We start from the raw sequence: 22,408 nt of genomic DNA, 5'->3' as shown, positions 1-22,408 counted from the left end.
AAGATGTTTTTACAAAGATGACACATTGTTATGTGAAATGGACGGTAACTGATATGACACATGTACATCACTACCATATATTTTATAATTAGGCAAAAAAAAAGTTGTTTGGTTGTACAATGTAGTCGACCGACCGACCCGATGTTTGACGCCGACCCAATTTTTTTCTTTTTTTTACAAAAATTGAAGAAAAAAAGTTATATACCGTAAAACCTCATCTATAAGCATATAGAGTGCTTTTAATGAAAGCTAAATTAATCCAGACGCCATCCATCGACAAAACTATAATATTATGGAGTTTGAGCAAATTATTAACCAATACAAACATTATACAATCAAGTACTATTGTAAGACCAATCTATCGTATTGGCATATTTACCGCTGACTCGTTATTTAATTTAGCTTTCATAAAAAAATGGGTTTTTTTTCTAAGTTGGATATATTTAAAAATTGTACATTTTGATTACTTTTGCTTCTATTGAACAGCCAGGGACACATTGTATTAGTATGCATTGCTAGCCGTTTGTTTGTTTGTTTTTTAATTTAAATGGCCGATTTTTTTACTGGTTAAACCATTTAGCACATTAAACGGAAATCGACATCCTTACTCCCCACTCCAGACAAATATAGCACTAATATTCTGAATTTTTCTGGAATAGAGAGTAGTGGGTATTGTGATTGGGAAGTCCTCTGACATGGTCCTGTGGACATTTGCATATTTAACTTAATTCCGTTATCAGATGATATACTTCTAGTGCCCGTTTCTATTCATCGTTATGTATTCTTCTCCCGTGCATTATTTTCGCGAACTATCGGCTCTCGAGCTAAATGCAATAACTCCACGGCGCGTGCGATTATCTTGACTAATGCATTGCACTCAGTTCATTATCCTTATCATAAACTTGTTAAATCAATTAACCCTATTTGTTTGATATCAGTCAATGGAGCGCAACACACTAAGCATTCAGATAGGTGAGATAAGTAATCACTAATAGCGCCTGAGCACCTCGCATTACCGCGAATTCACCTTCACCCGCATTTCAATCCTCTCGCATTCACCGGGTCATTTCTATACTGGGCTGAAAATGCAGGGTAACGATTCTCTACACACGTTAATACGAGGGAAGGCGGAAGTCTCGAAAAACTTTTCGTGACCTTAGGGTCAGATTCAGGTCACTCGCGGAGATATTTCATTTTGTTCTTAACAGGGATTTTTGCCGTTGCTGCATGGTGGCTTCTGGGCTGAATTGTTGCATTACAGCTTCCATCATCTTTTTATGAGCATCAGCACTCCGTGTAGTCTTCCCATCTAAAACCTTCCTCAAGACCATGTCTTGCCACTGATAAAATCAGACCCCTTTTCCTTTTCAGAAATGATTTAAGAGCTACCACGGTCAAGTAGAAATTATAACAATTATAGCAAGATGAAATTATAGCAATTTAAAATATATTATCGGTGTCAGATCGTAAGAATGAACCACATGAACTCCGCGCGAAATATTCGACCTGGTATGACCTTTCGCTTACGAGACTTCCGGTATCACTCGCAAATCATCACCCAATCTGTTTCCACTGCAAACGTTACCTCGTATTCACTGCATCACCGCGCATTCACCTTCACCCGATCTGTTTCTGCTGGGGCTGTTACCGCGTATTCCCTCGCATCACCCGAATTCACTCGAATTCACCTGCAACCGTTTGCTGAGTAGAAATAGGCTGTAAGAGCGATTTTGGTCAGTTTTAAATTTTGTTGTTCTTTGCTCAAAATTATTCCTACTGTTGTCCAACAAACACAACAAATTAACACATGTCGGGACATGTGTTAACATTACAAATATATCAACAAAAAATTTGGGTTTGAAAAAAACCTACATGAAACAAAGTTGTAATTATGACTTGAATTTAAAAAGAGAACTGTTGTAGCACCTAATTTGTTCACATTCATGGGCATTTGAAAGTGAAATATAACAAATACCAAGTTTGGATATTAGATATTTATTGATTTATTAAATAAATTTCTACTACATTACATAATTTGGCTAAAATATCCAACTCAGACTTGAAATACTGTATCACCTTCGGTTTTAAAATGGGAATCATCTACAAAGTTCGTCATCAAGATATGGGCCTGGGAAGCTGATTGAACAGACAACTAATAAGACTGAAACTTTTTCCTTATTCATTTTTTATATTCTTCCCTTCTCTTCTAGCTGACATCTGCTAAACTGTCTCAATTCATTGCTGGTCCTTGGGAGCTTGAGAAGGAGTTTGTTCATCAAGGTGGGCATGGTGACCTGGTAAGAGGAATAGCAGTCTGTCCCAATGGAGACATTGTGGTGGTGTGCTGGTGGAGAGTATGTATGTATAGTAATGAAGGGTTATACAAATCTGATCTGGACCTCAAGCAAGGGATGAATCCTGGAGAGACACCATTTCCTAGCAATGTCACTGTCAATGCTGATGGTATCATCTATGTGACTTGTACTTATTATGTACTTATGTATACTGCACAATATGTGTATAAAGGTAGATGGGTAGCCATGTCTCCTGATAACAAACCCTCTGACCTAGAGGGCACATGGCTACGTGGTCTGACAATAGATAGCAATGGTCAGCTGCTGGTAGGTAAAGTATGGCGCCCTATGTATATCAGTAAACACAGACAAGATGGATCTCATATTGCCAGTATCAAGGTAAACATTACACCCTACTACCTGGCTGCTACATCTCATGACACAATTGTCATCAGTGATTTTAGGAGTGATACTGTAGAGATAGTAGACAGCACAGGACAAGTGTTGCATACTCTCAACACTAATAGACATGTGTCATTCTGGAATCCTTGGGGAGTGTGCTGCTATAATGATATCATATTGGTGTGTAACAGTGACTTGGGTAACACTCATGAGATCTCATGCTTCTCTGTGTCTGCTGAATACCTAGGATCTATTGCTGTTACACATAGACCATGGAGTGTGAGCATTGCAAAAGATAACTGTAAACTACTGGTGGGATGTGATGACAGGGTGCTTGTTTATACAAACAAATCACTGACTATGTAAATTAATCTTTGCAGATGCTTATGTTATTACAAACATACTTCCTATGACACCTGCCTATGACTACAATTAACTAAACACTAGGAAATATTTGATATTTTATTTTTACTTATCCGCTATATACTTCAATAGCAATATGGTGTAGACAGGTACAGGTGTTGTTACGGATTCAAAGTCACTATCCACAGTGTCTGCGCCATGGGGGACCTTTGGGGGCATGGGGAAATAGAAAACCTCAAATTATGAAAATTCCCAATTTTTGCTGCAATTTTGCACAGAATTTGTCGATTTTTGCCCCCTCCAGAAAAAACAATTGCTTTCCCTCATGCACCCTCCTGAAAAAAATTTCTGGTGCCACCACTGACTATCGAATGTTACTTTGCACCATCATATTGTCAAATTCCATTTTACTTAGTCGCTGTTGAAGAGCATCTTTTGCTATTATCAATTTACAATCAGCAGAATTGAACTTGTGTTTTTCATGCATGTTAGATGAATAAACATTACAAGTCTGTTTCAAATTTCCTTGAAGACGGACTTCATTTCTATACTTTGATCAGCACGTTAAGAGTGATATAGTTGATCTGCCTTGTCTATATTTTGTGTGTTAAAAGCAAGTAGACCCGAGTACAGAACTTCAATTAATAATTTGTAATACTTCTAGCGAGATGTCACAAAACAATTCTTCAAATAAAATATATTGATATTAATCCGCGATGTTATAAGGCCCGCCATTACGAGCTGATCAAACTGTAATGTGAACACCAGGGTTTGTAGGGTTTTTTGCCGCAGGTGGAAAAAACCATGGTTTTAACCACATGTTTTTTCCACTTGGCAAAAATACCTTTTGCCAACAAAAACCAAACCCTGGTAAACACTCACTTACTAGAATTCATTAAATGGTAATCCTCTGTTGCAATCAAATTAAGCTATTCCAGTTGAAATCCATACACCCCCTATGAAAGACATGACCTTAATGCTCTACGTGCTAGCCATGCGCTCCCATAGAAAAATATCAAGTTTTGAAATATTTTCTCAAAATATCAAGAGCTATCTTAAGAACTACTGAACCAATACTAGGCTTGTTTGTACTCATTTTAATGCATTTTTCATGCTGATTCCAAATATGGTCATGATAATTTACAGTTTTGAAATTTTTGAATTTTTGAATTTTTTTGAAACTTGTCGTCTGCAGTCGACACCCGCGTGGAGAGAGTTAATCTTCCACACAGGGAGTGTAGATTTCAAACGGAGTTACCTGAGTGGATGATTCCATTTAAAATTTACACCCCCTGTGTGGAAGATTAAAGTCATGTCTTCCATAGGGAATAGCCCATTTGTGACTTTTTCAAGTGTACACAGGGTCTAAGTTAAAGACCACAGTTTACTATTTTACAGAAAACGTACAGAATTGGCAATTTCGAAAATGGAAAAAGGAATAAAATAAATAAGTGCTGTATCTACTTAAAACACAATTTTAAACAACATAAATGGTTATTTACCCATAGTAGACCCACAAAACTATTTCTAACGTACTAGGGCAGACTTCAGTAGCAAGAAAGTGTAAGAACAGTATAGTTTATGGCCATCTTTAGTAAATTCTTGTAACAACCATTTTTGTAGGTTCTTAATGAAACTGAAAATCAGGCAAATTGCATTTGACTTGAGTGAAAACAGCAAACTTTGGTCTTTAGTGTAAGTGAACAATTGTGAGCACTTCTGATCCTGATCCTATATTTCAAAACAACCTTAATCTTCCACACAGGGAGTACGAATTTCGAAAAGGGGTTACCTCAATGGATGGATCCTTTTTAAATTTATACCCCCTGCGTGGAAGATTTAAGTCATGTCTTCCAAAGATTGTGTATTGGTTTCAACTGGAAAGCATAATTATGAAATAACAGTTATGAGAGCACGGTGGTCTAGCGGTTAAGTGATAATCACAAGGTTGTGGGTTTGAATTACATTGCAGCCAATGTGTTGTGTCCTTGGGCAAGGCACTTAATCCTATTTGCCTCACTAGACCCTGGTGTATAATGGGAAGCTGTTATAGTTTGTTCAGCTTATAATTGGCAACAACTATGCAGTTTTGTTACTGTGCGCCTCAATAAAGTTCCAACTTTCTCTCGTGTAAATTCACATAAGCACGTGCCAGTCACATGTTATGTAATGCGCAACTAGCTAGCTGCACCCAACTGAGTGCATGCCATTTTATATCAATACACAATGTTACGAGTCTAATTTTTTTTCATACCAACGCCATTGTTGGCAGCCACATGAAATGAAATATTCTAGTGGCAGAGCAATAAATGTAAAGTGCTTTGAACACATTAAAAAGGCACTATAAAAATGGGGACATTTCTTTTTTATTACAATGTATCAAAAGTGAATTTGACTTACATGTACAATTCATCTCATCACTGGCATCCTCACAATCGGCTACCTCATCACATCTCCTGATATTATGGATACAATCACCATTACCACATGTGAATTCATGAAAACCACATCGAATATCTGAAACACATATCAAAGATGCAAAAATGAGTTGTGTTACCTAATGAGTAACAACAGTGTTAATGAGTAACATAGCAATATACTGCTCAGCAATAACATATATAGGCCTACATTGGTTCACCTATAAAGTTCAGAAGTGACGTAAGTGCATATTTCACTGGTTGCAGCATCAAATCCCATGCACAACCAAATAGAGTGTATACACACACGTACAAGGGCGGATTGTCCCACTGCTTGAAGCACATTTGCAAACAAGCACTGACGTTACTACCAATCTTGAGGTGATCCAAAGAATATATAGTAAGGTTGGCGTGAGTAAAGTTGTTTGAATCTGTTATGCAAAATGTTCGCACTCAAGTCATGAGTGTAAAGTCCATTCGCTCTAAGAGTGAAGGTTTTGACGGGATGTGTTTACTAGTTTAATGGGTTACCTCATTGATATCACTATCCAAAGTTCCAAAGTGGTACTCAAGAAGCAGGGCCGGATTTACCATACGGCCAGATGGGCCCGGGCTCAGGGCCCCCAGATTTTGGGGGCCCCCAAAATTGCCATGTGCTGTGTGCATCTTCCATTTTAGCCAAAAACACCATGTTTTGGGCAAAATAGGGTACACAAATTGCAAAATTTTGCGCACTTCGCGCGCGAAATGGCCTATTATATTCTGTCGGTCGGACATCCGGGTTATCTCTAGTCTCGGGCCCAAACTGCATGTGGCTCACGGTTTGTTGTGAACAACAGAAACCGGCTGTGAAGGAGGGTACATAGCGATATTGCTGGAGTGACCTTCAATTTCGGAAAAAGCGACACTCGACCATGGAATTTAATTTTAAGTTTGTCAGTATATAAGCGGTAAATCAAGTAAGTTTCTTCCACTCTGAAGACTTAGAAACGGTTGTTTGATTCCACTGACTATTTGCGATCGAAATTTACATAACACCAATGACAGAAATCATTAACAAAAATCGAATCACGGACTTGTTTTCACTCGAACATCATCAACCGGAAGTGACGTGACACGGACCGACAGAATAGCAAAATTCAGCTTCAATTTGGGCCAAAATAGCCTAAATTGCTTTTTTCGCACGCTTTGCGCACAAATGTCCTAGTACAATCTAAAAACTTGGCTACTTGAGTGCACATGCCTTCCTCACGGTGCGTTTGGGGCCTCCAAATTTTAGACTGGCCCAGGGCCCCCAAAAAGGTAAATCCGGCCCTGTCAAGAAGTCATAACAATGATGCTTTTTGTTTCCTATTTTTGCCTGAATCTCAATTTCAGGTAATAGCTATCTTTAGCCTGAGTAAGTACGTCACAATGAAATTAGGATCAGGAATTTTAATGAGGGTGCAGAACTTCCAAAAATTGCATAAGTGGTCCCTTTGTTGATTTTTCTTTCTATTATTTGGAACTTCTTGGGTACATTTTAACATTTCCCCCTGAAAAGTGCCCCCCCTAGCTACGGACATGATTAGGATTCCAAGATAGTTTGATATTTTGGCTGTACCATATACCCTAAGTCTGCTGATTTTGTTTTGAGTTAACTTATAGCCTAATTATTAAAATACAATAATGAACTCCAGAAAAAAAAACTTTAGGCAGTTAGTATCACTTTAAAGTTCCCAATCCCTGTGTATTTTGTTATCACATACTTTAATATCTGTGCAAAGTCCACCCAAACATCATAATGGATGGGTAAATCTCAACATATCTTATCAGTAGTAGTCAGACAGAGATGCGGTAAAGTTACAAACCATATATACAGTATGCACAATAAGGAAATAAGGAACCCATGCATTTTTAATGAAAAAAATATGACCTTACAGCCAAAGTGAGGTATAAGTGAGGTATATTTTGAAAACCACTCGCATATGCAAGTCTGTCCTTCTTAATTAAAGAGATAAGTAACAGCAAATGATGCAGAAATTACCAAGTTACGAAACATAAACTGATGATTAAAAAATTGCCCTTTTCGCTTCCATCAATGTTTACTGCAGCAGGCCCCATTACTTTGTACACTGATTTGCTTAGGGCATCAGGGTTTAAATTTCAGTTTTGGCCTTGGTGCCCCAGGTGTTTGTTAACTGATCAAAGCATTCTTCATCACTTGCTGGCCTTGGTGCCCTTCTTTGTCTTTGCCCAGTGGCCTTTAAAATGAGTGCCCCAACCCCCAACAAATTAAAATTTGAGGCCTGATTGGCATACATGACAATAACCTTACCTTACCAAAATCAATAACCGCACAGTGTGTGCTTACCATTGACTGGGACTTAAAAAATGCAAAAATCAGATTCTGAGTCACTGTTGATTTTTTTCATTACTTAATTAATTTATCACCATTTCAACAAATGAGGGCTCAAATTAAACAGGACATCATTGCACACATTACGGTAATACCTTGGTTCTGAAATCTACCTTCACTTTGGGTGTAAGGTTATATTCAAAATCGGTACCTTAATTATTGTGTATGCTGTATATATTAGTGTCACTGAACAGGCGAAAATGTTGCTAGCTAATCAGCCACAGCACGTAGTCCAATTGGCTGCTCTGCTGGTGTTAAAGTACAGCCCTGATTGATTAACTTTATAACAGCAGTCAGAAGTAATTTTAGAGAAAATAATTAATTGTCAATGTTTTCCAGTTTTGTTGTCTTTATCCCCAAATTGTTTGTTGTGTTAGTGTGTTTTCCTCAAACATTCCAACACACACTAATCAAATCTATCAAAAAATAGACAAATAGACCATCCAAAAGTTATGTTTATTAAATATGCTAGTTTATTAAATATAAACTAGTTCATGCTAGTTTATTAAATATGGTTGAGGATTTAAATTAGCTAAAAGGAAGGGGTATGAACGTTTGGACAGTATTTATTGTGGGACATTTAGAGCACATCAGACATATCGAATTGCATTCTGAATACGAAGAATGTCCTTCTGATATCAAATAATTTTGATTTTTTGAAATTTGCAATGTAATACACATTTTATGGCAAATCATTAAAAATGATATTTTTGATATTTAACAGTACTCGAAGTAAACTTTGTAAATCTGATGATTTATACTTAAAGTGTATGTAGGTGGGATGAAAAGCCGATGATCAATTGAAAATTTTGACCTTTCGTATTGAAGATATGGATTTTTTTTCCCAAAACACCAAAAAAATAGGTCTTTTGGGAAACAAATCCATATCTCATGAAAGGTCAAATTTTTAAATAGATCGTCGGATTTTCCTCCAAGCTATATACACTTTAAGAATATATCATTAGATTTATATAATTTACTTCAAGGACTGTTATATATCAAAAATTTGAAAAATATCAAATTTTTATAATGTGTCATAAAATTTGTATAATATCGTGATTTTCAAAAATGGAAAATTATTTGATATCAGAAAGACATGCTTCATATTCAGAATGCAATTCGATACATCTGAGGTGCTCTCATGTCCCATAAAAAATACTGTCGAAATGCTCAAAACGCTCATTTCAGATCCCTTAAGTGTAAGGGAACAACCTAAAACACTGATGATATCTTATAAACATAACTGGTTTCATTTCACAGCTAGCCCCTCCTATCATCTGTAATGAACTGAAAGTAGGTCAAAGTACTATAAGTATTTGAAGAGCTTTGTTGCAAAACCTCTTACATCCACTTGAGCAATTTGAGAAAACATCAAAAAATCATCAAAAAAGTACTGATATATGGGGGTTTGCAACAAAAGCAGTTTTTGGCGGGATGCTTGGGTAGGATGAGCATCCCGCCAAAAACTGCTTTTGTTGAAACCCCTCCTTATATCAGTGATTTTTTTTGATGATTTTTTGATGTGTTCTCAAAATTGTTCAAGTGGATGTAAGGGTTTTACAACAAAGCTCTTCATTTTAAGAGCATACAAGACATTCAATCAACATTTTTACCTCCCCCTAACAAAACTAGCTGTGTTCATCGATCATCAATCTTTTAGGTCATTCTCTTAAGTGCTGATGTATTTAAAGGAACATTTCTAAGTTTTTATTCTAAAACAATTCTCCTACAGCAAGTTTTTGCATGTTACAGAAGCCAAAATTATTTTGAGTTGAGTCTGCTTTAGTGCATTGATCGAAAAGCTGGAATCCTACAAATATTTTTGTTCCAGGACAGAAAAAAATGAACAAACAAACAGACAGACACACAAATCAAAATAAATATCTTGTACCTGTACAGTTTCTTTCATCGCTGTTGTCACCACAGTCGTCAGCTCCATCACATATGTACTCAGGCCAGATGCAGTAAGCCATGCTGTTATTGCAACGTAGTTGACCAGATAAACCTAGATGGAAAACAAAATTAGCAGACCTTCATTTAGAAGCAAAAACGATGGGCTACATCTCATGAGGTAAGTGACTTTATAACTTGGGCAATAGAACCAAATTAGTTTGATCTCTCGATCGACCATCGATCCTTATTATTTGTGAAATCAATTAATTAATCCTTGTTGATTGTGATCATATGAATCTTTGCATGTAATCATATATAGTTCATTAACAACAAGCATCAAAGCATGCAGCATTGATGGCCAATCCAAAGATTGAACAAATTTTTGTTCTGGTGCCCTAAAAGAATCAATTATGCAACATACCGGCTTGGTTCAAGATTCAATGTGTCTCATTTTGTCTTAAAGCTCATGCACGCACCCAATTGTTAAAACTTCCCTAGTTACAATTTCTGAACCGGTATCCACTACGCAGCCGGTATCCACCACTCCACCCAGTTTCATGCCCATATATGGCAATTTTTGCTAATTTGATCTCAGATGAACCCTGGATGACCTCGGATGACCTTGACCTACTAACCAATACAAACTTTCTGGGGTCAAGATGCACCAACCCACCAAGTTTGAGGAATGTGCAACCCCTAGTTTGGGAGAAAATGGTATTTTGCTTGTTATGCATAAATTATGCAAATTAGGTACTTAATTACATATTTTGCACTGAAAATCTAATCGGGTTGAGAATCTCTGGCCGCACTACCTACCAAGTTACGTCACTGTACCCCTTACGGATCTGCAGATAATCTGTTCACAAGTTGTTGTTTTTGCTTGATATTCATAAAATATGCATTAATTATGCAAATTAGGTACCTTAATTAGCATATTTTGAACTGAAAATCTAATCAGGTGGAGAACCTCTGGCCCCGCTACTCCCCACCAAGTTACCTTACTGTACCCCATACGGATCTCCAGATAATAAAGTTTTCTAACATGAAACAGTAAGAAAACAAATTTGACCCCACGCGGAAGCAATTCCGGTTCATACCCAATGTCTGTGTTTTCCCGGGTGTTGCCATAGCTGTGTGACAGCATCGTGTGTTGACCAATGAGAGCTGCCCTCTCGTCAGCGCTGGTCACCGTCGTGGTGATTTGTTTTCATTACATTATTGGTTTCAGAATGGATAGAGCGAAAATTTTAATTCCCACCCACCTCTCCCAATTAAAGGGGAGCCTATGTGTTTGTCAAAAATGTTAATGCAAGCACATAACTTTATTTCAAGCAAATCATAAGTTGTTTTTAAAACGCAGGTACTGCTTTCCTTACATAATTAAGGAAAACAAAATTTAAATAGTTGCATGATATATAGCATGCTTTAGGCATGCTATTTGAACACAAATAATTATATGGGTAAAGAAAATATTTATGGGATTTGGATTCTTCAGTCGGGTATTCGCTGTAGAACAGAAATTGAGTATTTTTGCTTTTATCTTGGAATCCCATGAGGATTTGTATTAATTTTCCCCTGGATTTGCTTTGGGATTCAGATCCCTCAGTAGTGTTACTGTGGAACAGAAATTGGGTTGAGCATTTTGCTTTCATCTTGGAATCTCAAATATCCTTGTTGATATAAAATAGCAAATAAATGATAAGCTCCCGACATGCTCGGTCAAAATTCATTATAACGCTATATAGCAGCAACATAAAATTGAACTGCAGCATATAGCATTATATTACAACAGATCTGTTTTCAAAAAATTCTAACATAGAAAGGAGTCCTTACAGAAGACAGACTTATCGATCAAGAGTTTTAACTCTTTTAACATGACATGTTTTTAAACATGTCATGTTTAATTACATATACATAGAGGACAAGCTATATACATGTATTAAACAAGGAGATGTTTGTTTTCTTTTATCTTGCACCTTCCACTTATATGCACCTGTATCTCTATATTTCATATTAATATCAGTCATTGTAGCTTCCAGGTATGATACCTAGAGGTTTAACTCCAAGGAATGTAGCCTTCAGAGCAATTGATTGTATGCACTAATTATATGATGAAAAGCTGATAGAGTGGAAAGTTTCGGCCATTATAAAAAATCCCTTTGTCAGGTTATTTGTGGGCTCCACGTTCCTCAGTAATGCTTACGTAGTAGATAAAGGGTGAGAAACAGACCATTACCATAGATAATCGGTGTCTTGTTGAGGTATGGTGAGCATGTTAGTCGCTCGGAAGGCGAGGCACCAAAGGGGTCGAGCCTTCCGAGCGACTAACATGCTCACCATACCTCAACAAGACACCGATTAGTCCATGGTAATGGTCTGTTTTGAACCGCTTATCTTACATATACTGATGAGCCAAAATAAACGAATTTTGTTGTTATGGTTTATTCATTTTCCAAAAGACAAACTGGAAAAGCTGATATGATTATCTTGTGTAAGTTTAGGGTTTTCCAAAATAAAAACACACCGAGACAGTGTAATATTCTTCCCGTGTGTCCTGCGTTTGAGTCTACTGAGTCTTATCTAGTGTCAATTGAAAGTGATTTAATCAAATCAATACAGCATTGATTTTAACCGGAGATTCTATTCAATTCACTTGTGGTCATGTCCCACTCGATTATACATATTCGTAATATTAATAATGAATATGTAAATAGTTCAAAGGTCAAAGTGGGTGTATTTTACCTAGACATGGCGGTAACTCATTTAACACCATAGAATTTATATTTATCTTTAATATACTTATAGAACAAATGTCTTGAACCAAATCAACGCATATTCCTGGGTACCTTCCTCGACCTTTTTTGGTTGGGGTTAGGCCATGGAATAATTGATAGGAAGAGGCACTCCCTAATTAGCATGAGGCCGCATTCTTATTTAAATTAGCCATTGTGTTATAAATTCATATTCATGTTTACCAGTAGCACTTTACACCACCAGGTAGGGTAAGCCATGAATAATTTAGTGTTGTAAAGTCAAATAAGCTTCATTCTTTCCAGTCTTGAACAAAATAGTAGGCGGAGGCGGGAATCGATCTCGGTACCTCTCGGTTGAAAGGCACAGCGTACAACCACTAAGCCAAGTAACTATCTGTTGTGAGACGTGTGATTTTAATCCTTGATATTGCTCAATGGAATAAATCGTGAAATTAAATCAATAATAAAAGAAGCAGAGTTTTATTTTGGGCTCAAATTGGAGACAGCTCTACAAGAGAAAAGGGAAAATATTTGTCTTTGCTCTAAAGAAAATATTTAAGTTAGAAAATAATCAAATAAATTTAAATAAATATTTTGAAACAGAATGTTATGCCTCTATTGGAAAAAATATATTACAATAACTTGTGTATACTATAATTTATAATTTATTTATTATTAACTACTTACTTACTTACTTACTTACTTAATTAATTTATTTATTAATTTATTTATACTCACTTCATCACTCACTCACTTAAAATTAATCTCATTCTGATGACAAAACAACCCAATTAATTATATCATGAACAATATTATTAAAATTATTAAAATTTTGTAAATTTGACCAAATATTTTTATAATTGTCCCAGAAAGATTAATTTGATTGTAGGTGCATGCAGTAGAAAATAGTCTAAAGACAATATATGCAAAGTTTAAGGCCTTTTATGGTGGGTATACTTATGGAGCTACATTTTATTTCAGGTCGAAATATGGTGAAAAAATGAAATGTGTAAAAAAGCGCGTTTGAAAATTAAAAAAAAAGCGTTGTTTTTAAATTTTTTATCCGATTTGCATAACTTTTGAAAGTTTGTTTAATGTATTATCAAAAGTGCATTATGTTAATGTGTCTAATAATGAAAAACACATTGATATAATGATGATTTTTTTTTTTTTTTTTGACACCTGTCTCACTTTAATTTCAAAATGGCAATTTATTGCTCGCATTTATTTCAGAAAAATTAATTCATCCACCAATGCCAAGAAATCTACCGTCACCACTGTCTATTTTACCATAATGACAGATTCAGTAATCATCCATCTTACAAAATAATATTGTGTGAAATAAAATATGGTCAGTAAATCAATCAACCAATCAACTCCCTCCTCTCAATTACTCTTGCATTCATTCATTTACCTGTTATACCTTCACACTTTATTCCAACAATCAATCATCAATCAATCAATCAATCAATTCATCAATCAATCAACCCATACATCAACATATCAATCAGTCAATCTGTCAGTCATTTAGTCTCACGTCATCACAAGTCATAAAATTAAAATTGATCGACAACTTGATTGGTCGATCAGTTCATTGTTTCATTGTTTGATGGTTTGATAAGTCTATTGATCGAAATTGACTATTATATAATTATTAATATTGTTATTGTTTGATTGATTGATAACTTGAAGAATTGATGTATCAATTAATTCGTTGAGCCGTTGCAAGTGAGTACGTGAAATGTTTAAGAGCTGAGTTACTTCAATAGGCCTAAATTAAATAAATAAATAAACAAGCAAATAAATAAATTAATAAATGAATAAATAAATAAATAAATTAATTAATTAATTAATTAATTAATTTATTAATTTATTTATTAATTTATTAATTTATTTATTAATTTATTAAGTAATTAATTCATACATTCATTCATTAATTAACTAATTAATTATTAGATGAATAAATAAAAGTTGTGCAAGAAAATCAATGCAATAGATGTCCCATTTAGTTTACGGCTATCTATCTGTATATTTGTTTTGTTTTCATAAAATTGCTGTAGGCCTATTTCTCTTTTGAAATCATTAGGGGCTGTGCAATAGTTATGATCCCTGGGGGAGGGTAACATTGGGGGGGGGGGGCAAGAATTTGTTGGCGAGCCGCAAGAGGGGACAAGCAATTTTGGCCAGCCGAGAGGGGGAAAGCGATTTTTGGCACACATCCATGGGGTGCGTTTTAAATAAAACGCTCTAAAAAGGCTTCGAAAACAGTACGGAAAAAGCTTTAATATGCAAATTTTCCAGCTCGCCGCGCTCGCAACATAATAAGCCATACCGCATGATACCCGCAAATCATTGGCATGTGCAAGAGGGGGGGCTAAGAATTTTGGCCGACCGAGAGGGGGTGCAAGCGATTTTGGCAGGCTGAGAGGGGGAAATCGATATTTGGCGGGCCATTCGAAATTTTACCCCGGTAACGTACTGTTATCCTAAGCCTTTTTAGAGCATTTTATTTAATAGGCGAGGCCTACCATGAATAGGGCCTATGTGCAAAAAAAACCACCCTTCCCCGGCTCAGAATTATTACACAGCCCTTGATAATCTCCGGGATAATCTCCAAAATCATTCAATCATTCTTTTGATAGACCTAAACTCTTCTAGTAGGCCATAGATTTTAAATACTATGAGTAGGCCTATACGTATTCAGCAAGTGACATGTACAAGTGCTATAAACGCCGTGCATCAGTGTGTCACTTCATTAATATTACTAACCGGCTCACACGCTGTAGTGTATAAATCAAAATTCAAAACACTCGGGTGATTACATAATCAGTGGCCTCAGCTCAGTTGAGGGCGTTTCAATTTATTACGTGAATTGGGAAATGCACAAGATCAAATAGAACGGCGAGTAATGATTATTTACTTGTTTTTAAAAACAAACTGCTTAGGGCGGTAATACAACGTGTACGTCCGATAACTATAGATTGAATGATATTTATCATCACACGAGGAAACAAAAACAAACGAGGTCAGTGGAGGTCAGTGGTCTCAGCTCTCAGAGGGGCGACTTTCAAGCTTGGTACTCGCATTTAACAGACAAAGTTCGCAAACTGAATGGCGGCTTTATTTGTCAACCGTAATTAACATAATCAAGGGGTCGAACATGCTAATATCCATAACCGATCGATAACTGGACTCATTTTCTACCAAGCAAACCAGCGGGATTTGTCATAGGTTTGCGTGCGTAATAGAATAACCGTGAATTTAGTGTCACCCCCGTGGTTAGGCCGCAGATTGTTGTAGTTTTTCTACATCTGGTCATGTGGCCTGTAATGTACTGCATTTTAGGTGCAAAATATCCTTGGTTGAACTTAATTTGTAAGACCTCATGGCTCTTGTTTTGTTACCTACTTTGTCGGAATCTGCGTTAGTTGGGAGAGGGGGACAAAGGTAGATTGACATCCTCGTCCTAATTATACAGGCTTTAAGACATAATACAAACTAATTTGCATTATTCAATAAAGGTGTTCTTGGTGTCATTCAATACACATAAGTATTGTTTACCATCTTCATTTAAATCTAATATGCATAAACTTGCATAATAATTTATGCTGATCGAGTGAAATATATTAAACTTTGATGCATTTTAAGTTTGTTGAAATGTCCAAAAAGTCAAATAACGTGGCCAGTGTTTCTAAATATGAACATGTACTTCTCTTGTTCAAAATTTATTGACCTGACCAAGAATATCTTGACCTGACCAAGATTATCTTGACCTGTCCAGATTATCTTGACCTGTCCACATTACTTGATATAATCGACAGTTGACCAGACTTTGAACAAAAGAAATACAATAGATAATGGAACAAAAGAAGAGGGCTAGACGTATATTGTAGAATAGAAATTGGGTTGAGCATTTTGCTCTTATTCTGGAGTTCCCTTTTGAATTTGCGATTGGGATTCAGATTCTCCAGTCGGGTGTTTGCTGGAGAACAGAAATTGGATTGAGTATTTTTGCTTTTATCTTGGAATCCCATCCTTTCTGATTTCATTCCAGGGTTGTGTACAAACCCTTTGCTTGTAATGATATAATGGCTTAAATCTTTGTTTATGAAAATAAAATTATTGTCTATCCTGATGGCCAATAAGTATTGCCAAAATTTGCTGTTGCCTTGTGTTTCATTGTCTCCGTCTGGGGTTAATCTGTTCAACACAAGATATTTTGCTTGTTATGCATAAATTATGCAAATTAGGTATCTTAATTACCATATTTTTGCAGGTTGAGACCTTCTGGTCATGCTAGCCCCTACCAAGTTTCATCATCATAACACTTACGGTTCTCAAGATAACGTGTTCGCAAGCTTTTCTGAACACACACCCCCCCACACACGGACACACCCCAAAGTGATTACTAAGTCTACCTCCGAACATAGTTCAGGCAAGTCAAAAATGACATTCTTTTTTTTTTTAATTCTAAAACTTACAAGTGCAGTTGCTTTCATCACTATGATCAGAGCAGTCACTCTCACCATCACACTCCCAATGGGAGGGCACACAGTTACCAGTACCACATGTAAACTCATCTATGCTACCTGGAAAGAATAGAAGAGAAGATATTGGTTATCAGGTGAATTGGGCAAGCTCACTACCCATCACATGGGGCAGATTCCTCATAGTCACACTCCCAATGGGAGGGTACACAGTTACCAGTACCACATGTGAACTCATCTATGCTACCTGAAAAGAATAGAAGAGAAGATATTGGTTATCAGGTGAATTGGGCAAGCTCACTACCCATCACATGGGGCAGATTCCTCATAGTCACACTCCCAATGGGAGGGCACACAGTTACCAGTACCACATGTGAATTCATCTATGTTACCTGGAGAGAATAGAAGAGAAGATATTGGTTATTAGGTGAATTGGGCAAGCTCACTACCCATCACATGGGGCAGATTCCTCATAGTCACACTCCCAATGGGAAAGGCACACAGTTACCAGTACCACATGTGAATTCATCTATGTTACCTGGAGAGAATAGAAGAGAAGATATTGGTTATCAGGTGAATTGGGCAAGCTCACTACCCATCACATGGGGCAGATTCCTCATAGTCACACTCCCAATGGGAGGGCACACAGTTACCAGTAACACATGTGAACTCATCTATGTTACCTGAAAAGAATAGAAGAAAAGATATTGGTTATCAGGTGAATTGGGCAAGCTCACTACCCATCACATGGGGCAGATTCCTCATAGTCACACTCCCAATGGGAGGGCACACAGTTACCAGTAACACATGTGAACTCATCTATGTTACCTGAAAAGAATAGAAGAAAAGATATTGGTTATCAGGTGAATTGGGCAAGCTCACTACCCATCACACAGGGCAGATTCCTCATAGTCACACTCCCAATGGGAAGGCACACAGTAGCCAGTACCACATGTGAACTCATCTATGTTACCTGAAAAGAATAGAAGAGAAGATATTGGTTATTATAGGTGAATTGGGCAAGCTCACTACCCATCACACAGGGCAGATTCCTCACAGTCACACTCCCAATGGGAAGGCACACAGTAGCCAGTACCACATGTGAACTCATCTATGTTACCTGAAAAGAATAGAAGAGAAGATATTGGTTATTATAGGTGAATTGGGCAAGCTCACTACCCATCACATGGGGCAGATTCCTCATAGGCACACTCCAGGGAACACAGTTACCAGTACCACATGTGAACTCATCTATGTTACCTGAAAAGAATAGAAGAGAAGATATTGGTTATTATAGGTGAATTGGGCAAGCTTACTACCCATCACACAGGGCAGATTCCTCATAGTCACACTCCCAATGGGAGGGCACACAGTTACCAGTACCACATGTGAACTCATCTATGTTACCTGAAAAGAATAGAAGAGAAGATATTGGTTATTATAGGTGAATTGGGCAAGCTCACTACCCATCACATGGGGCAGATTCCTCATAGGCACACTCCAGGGAACACAGTTACCAGTACCACATGTGAACTCATCTATGTTACCTGAAAAGAATAGAAGAGAAGATATTGGTTATTATAGGTGAATTGGGCAAGCTTACTACCCATCACACAGGGCAGATTCCTCATAGTCCCACTCCCAATGGGAGGGCACACAGTTACCAGTACCACATGTGAACTCATCTATGTTACCTGAAAAGAATAGAAGAGAAGATATTGGTTATCAGGTGAATTGGGCAAGCTCACTACCCATCACACAGGGCAGATTCCTCATAGTCACACTCCCAATGGGAGGGCACACAGTTACCAGTACCACATGTGAATTCATCTATGTTACCTGAAGAGAATAGAATAGAAGATATTGGTTATCAGGTGAATTGGGCAAGCTCACTACCCATCACACAGGGCAGATTCCTCATAGTCACACTCCCAATGGGAGGGCACACAGTTACCAGTACCACATGTGAATTCATCTATGTTACCTGAAAAGAATAGAAGAGAAGATATTGGTTATCAGGTGAATTGGGCAAGCTCACTACCCATCACACAGGGCAGATTCCTCATAGTCACACTCCCAATGGGAGGGCACACAGTTACCAGTACCACATGTGAATTCATCTATGTTACCTGAAGAGAATAGAATAGAAGATATTGGTTATCAGGTGAATTGGGCAAGCTCACTACCCATCACACAGGGCAGATTCCTCATAGTCACACTCCCAATGGGAGAGCACACAGTTACCAGTAACACATGTGAACTCATCTATGTTACCTGAAAAGAATAGAATAGAAGATATTGGTTATTAGGTGAATTGGGCAAGCTCACTACCCATCACACAGGGCAGATTCCTCATAGTCACACTCCCAATGGGAGGGCACACAGTTACCAGTACCACATGTGAATTCATCTATGCTACCTGAAGAGAATAGAATAGAAGATATTGGTTATCAGGTGAATTGGGCAAGCTCACTACCCATCACACAGGGCAGATTCCTCATAGTCACACTCCCAATGGGAGGGCACACAGTTACCAGTACCACATGTGAATTCATCTATGCTACCTGGAAAGAATAGAAGAAAAGATATTGGTTATCAGGTGAATTGGGCAAGCTCACTACCCATCACACAGGGCAGATTCCTCATAGTCACACTCCCAATGGGAGGGCACACAGTTACCAGTACCACATGTGAATTCATCTATGCTACCTGAAGAGAATAGAATAGAAGATATTGGTTATCAGGTGAATTGGGCAAGCTCACTACCCATCACATGGGGCAGATTCCTCATAGTCACACTCCCAATGGGAGGGCACACAGTTACCAGTAACACATGTGAACTCATCTATGCTACCTGAAGAGAATAGAATAGAAGATATTGGTTATCAGGTGAATTGGGCAAGCTCACTACCCATCACACAGGGCATATTCCTCATAGTCACACTCCCAATGGGAGGGCACACAGTTACCAGTACCACATGTGAATTCATCTATGTTACCTGGAGAGAATAGAAGAGAAGATATTGGTTATTATAGGTGAATTGGGCAAGCTCACTACCCATCACACAGGGCAGATTCCTCATAGTCACACTCCCAATGGGAGAGCACACAGTTACCAGTACCACATGTGAATTCATCTATGTTACCTGGAGAGAATAGAAGAGAAGATATTGGTTATTATAGGTGAATTGGGCAAGCTCACTACCCATCACACAGGGCAGATTCCTCATAGTCACACTCCCAATGGGAGGGCACACAGTTACCAGTACCACATGTGAACTCATCTATGTTACCTGAAAAGAATAGAATAGAAGATATTGGTTATCAGGTGAATTGGGCAAGCTCACTACCCATCACACAGGGCATATTCCTCATAGTCACACTCCCAATGGGAAGGCACACAGTTACCAGTACCACATGTGAATTCATCTATGTTACCTGAAAAGAATAGAATAGAAGATATTGGTTATCAGGTGAATTGGGCAAGCTCACTACCCATCACATGGGGCAGATTCCTCATAGTCACACTCCCAATGGGAGGGCACACAGTTACCAGTACCACATGTGAATTCATCTATGTTACCTGAAAAGAATAGAATAGAAGATATTGGTTATCAGGTGAATTGGGCAAGCTCACTACCCATCACACAGGGCATATTCCTCATAGTCACACTCCCAATGGGAGGGCACACAGTTACCAGTACCACATGTGAATTCATCTATGCTACCTGAAAAAGAATAGAAGAGAAGATATTGGTTATCAGGTGAATTGGGCAAGCTCACTACCCATCACACAGGGCAGATTCCTCATAGTCACACTCCCAATGGGAGGGCACACAGTTACCAGTACCACATGTGAACTCATCTATGTTACCTGAAAAGAATAGAATAGAAGATATTGGTTATCAGGTGAATTGGGCAAGCTCACTACCCATCACACAGGGCATATTCCTCATAGTCACACTCCCAATGGGAAGGCACACAGTTACCAGTACCACATGTGAATTCATCTATGTTACCTGAAAAGAATAGAATAGAAGATATTGGTTATCAGGTGAATTGGGCAAGCTCACTACCCATCACATGGGGCAGATTCCTCATAGTCACACTCCCAATGGGAGGGCACACAGTTACCAGTACCACATGTGAATTCATCTATGTTACCTGAAAAGAATAGAATAGAAGATATTGGTTATCAGGTGAATTGGGCAAGCTCACTACCCATCACATGGGGCAGATTCCTCATAGTCACACTCCCAATGGGAGGGCACACAGTTACCAGTACCACATGTAAACTCATCTATGTTACCTGGAAAGAATAGAAGAAAAGATATTGGTTATCAGGTGAATTGGGCAAGCTCACTACCCATCACACAGGGCAGATTATTCACAGTCACACTCCCAATGGGAAGGCAAACAGTTACCAGTACCACATGTAAACTCATCTATGCTACCTGAAAAGAATAGAAGAGAAGATATTGGTTATCAGGTGAATTGGGCAAGCTTACTGACCATATCACACAGGGCATATTCCTCATAGTCACACTCCCAATGGGAGGGCACACAGTTACCAGTACCACATGTGAATTCATCTATGTTACCTGAAAAGAATAGAAGAGAAGATATTGGTTATTAGGTGAATTGGGCAAGCTCACTACCCATCACACAGGGCAGATTCCTCATAGTCACACTCCCAATGGGAAGGCACACAGTTACCAGTACCACATGTGAATTCATCTATGTTACCTGAAAAGAATAGAAGAGAAGATATTGGTTATTAGGTGAATTGGGCAAGCTCACTACCCATCACACAGGGCAGATTCCTCATAGTCACACTCCCAATGGGAGGGCACACAGTTACCAGTACCACATGTGAACTCATCTATGTTACCTGAAAAGAATAGAAGAGAAGATATTGGTTATTAGGTGAATTGGGCAAGCTCACTACCCATCACACAGGGCAGATTCCTCATAGTCACACTCCCAATGGGAGGGCACACAGTTACCAGTACCACATGTAAACTCATCTATGTTACCTGGAAATAATAGAAGAAAAGATATTGGTTATCAGGTGAATTGGGCAAGCTTACTGACCATCACACAGGGCAGATTCCTCATAGTCACACTCCCAATGGGAGGGCACACGGTAGCCAATAGCACATGATAGATCTATATTACCTGGCAAAAATAGAATCAGGCAAGATTTAATTATGAGGCTAATCTGGGTGATCGCTGACCACTGGGCAATGTAACTGATTACCACACTGAGCAATCTCACTGACCACCACTGGGTATAAGCAGTACCAAAGGCAAACTCATCTATGTTACCTGGGGAAAATGGTACTTGGTGTTAAGATTAAGATAAGGTTATTGAGGTGACCTGGACAATATCAATAACCAC

The 22,408-nt window shown here is 38.0% G+C and overlaps 1 protein-coding gene across 1 annotated transcript in view; it reads right to left on the bottom strand.

Moving 5' to 3' along the window:
• Nucleotides 1-22,408, bottom strand: part of LOC140161927 (uncharacterized) — a 37,305-nt gene that overhangs the window by 13,602 nt on the left and 1,295 nt on the right. The window contains exons 3-5 of the mRNA XM_072185221.1: nt 17,002-17,109; nt 9,766-9,879; nt 5,460-5,576 (exon numbers count right to left, since the gene is read on the bottom strand). Of these exons, the coding sequence (XP_072041322.1) occupies nt 5,460-5,576; nt 9,766-9,879; nt 17,002-17,109 (339 nt within the window). The remainder of the gene's footprint in view (nt 1-5,459; nt 5,577-9,765; nt 9,880-17,001; nt 17,110-22,408) is intronic.

Source organism: Amphiura filiformis, chromosome 10 (genome assembly GCF_039555335.1).
Source record: "Amphiura filiformis chromosome 10, Afil_fr2py, whole genome shotgun sequence".
Lineage (NCBI taxonomy): Eukaryota > Metazoa > Echinodermata > Ophiuroidea > Amphilepidida > Amphiuridae > Amphiura > Amphiura filiformis.
The sequence above is the reverse complement of the archived record's forward strand: the minus strand, read 5'-3'. Positions and strand labels throughout refer to the sequence as shown.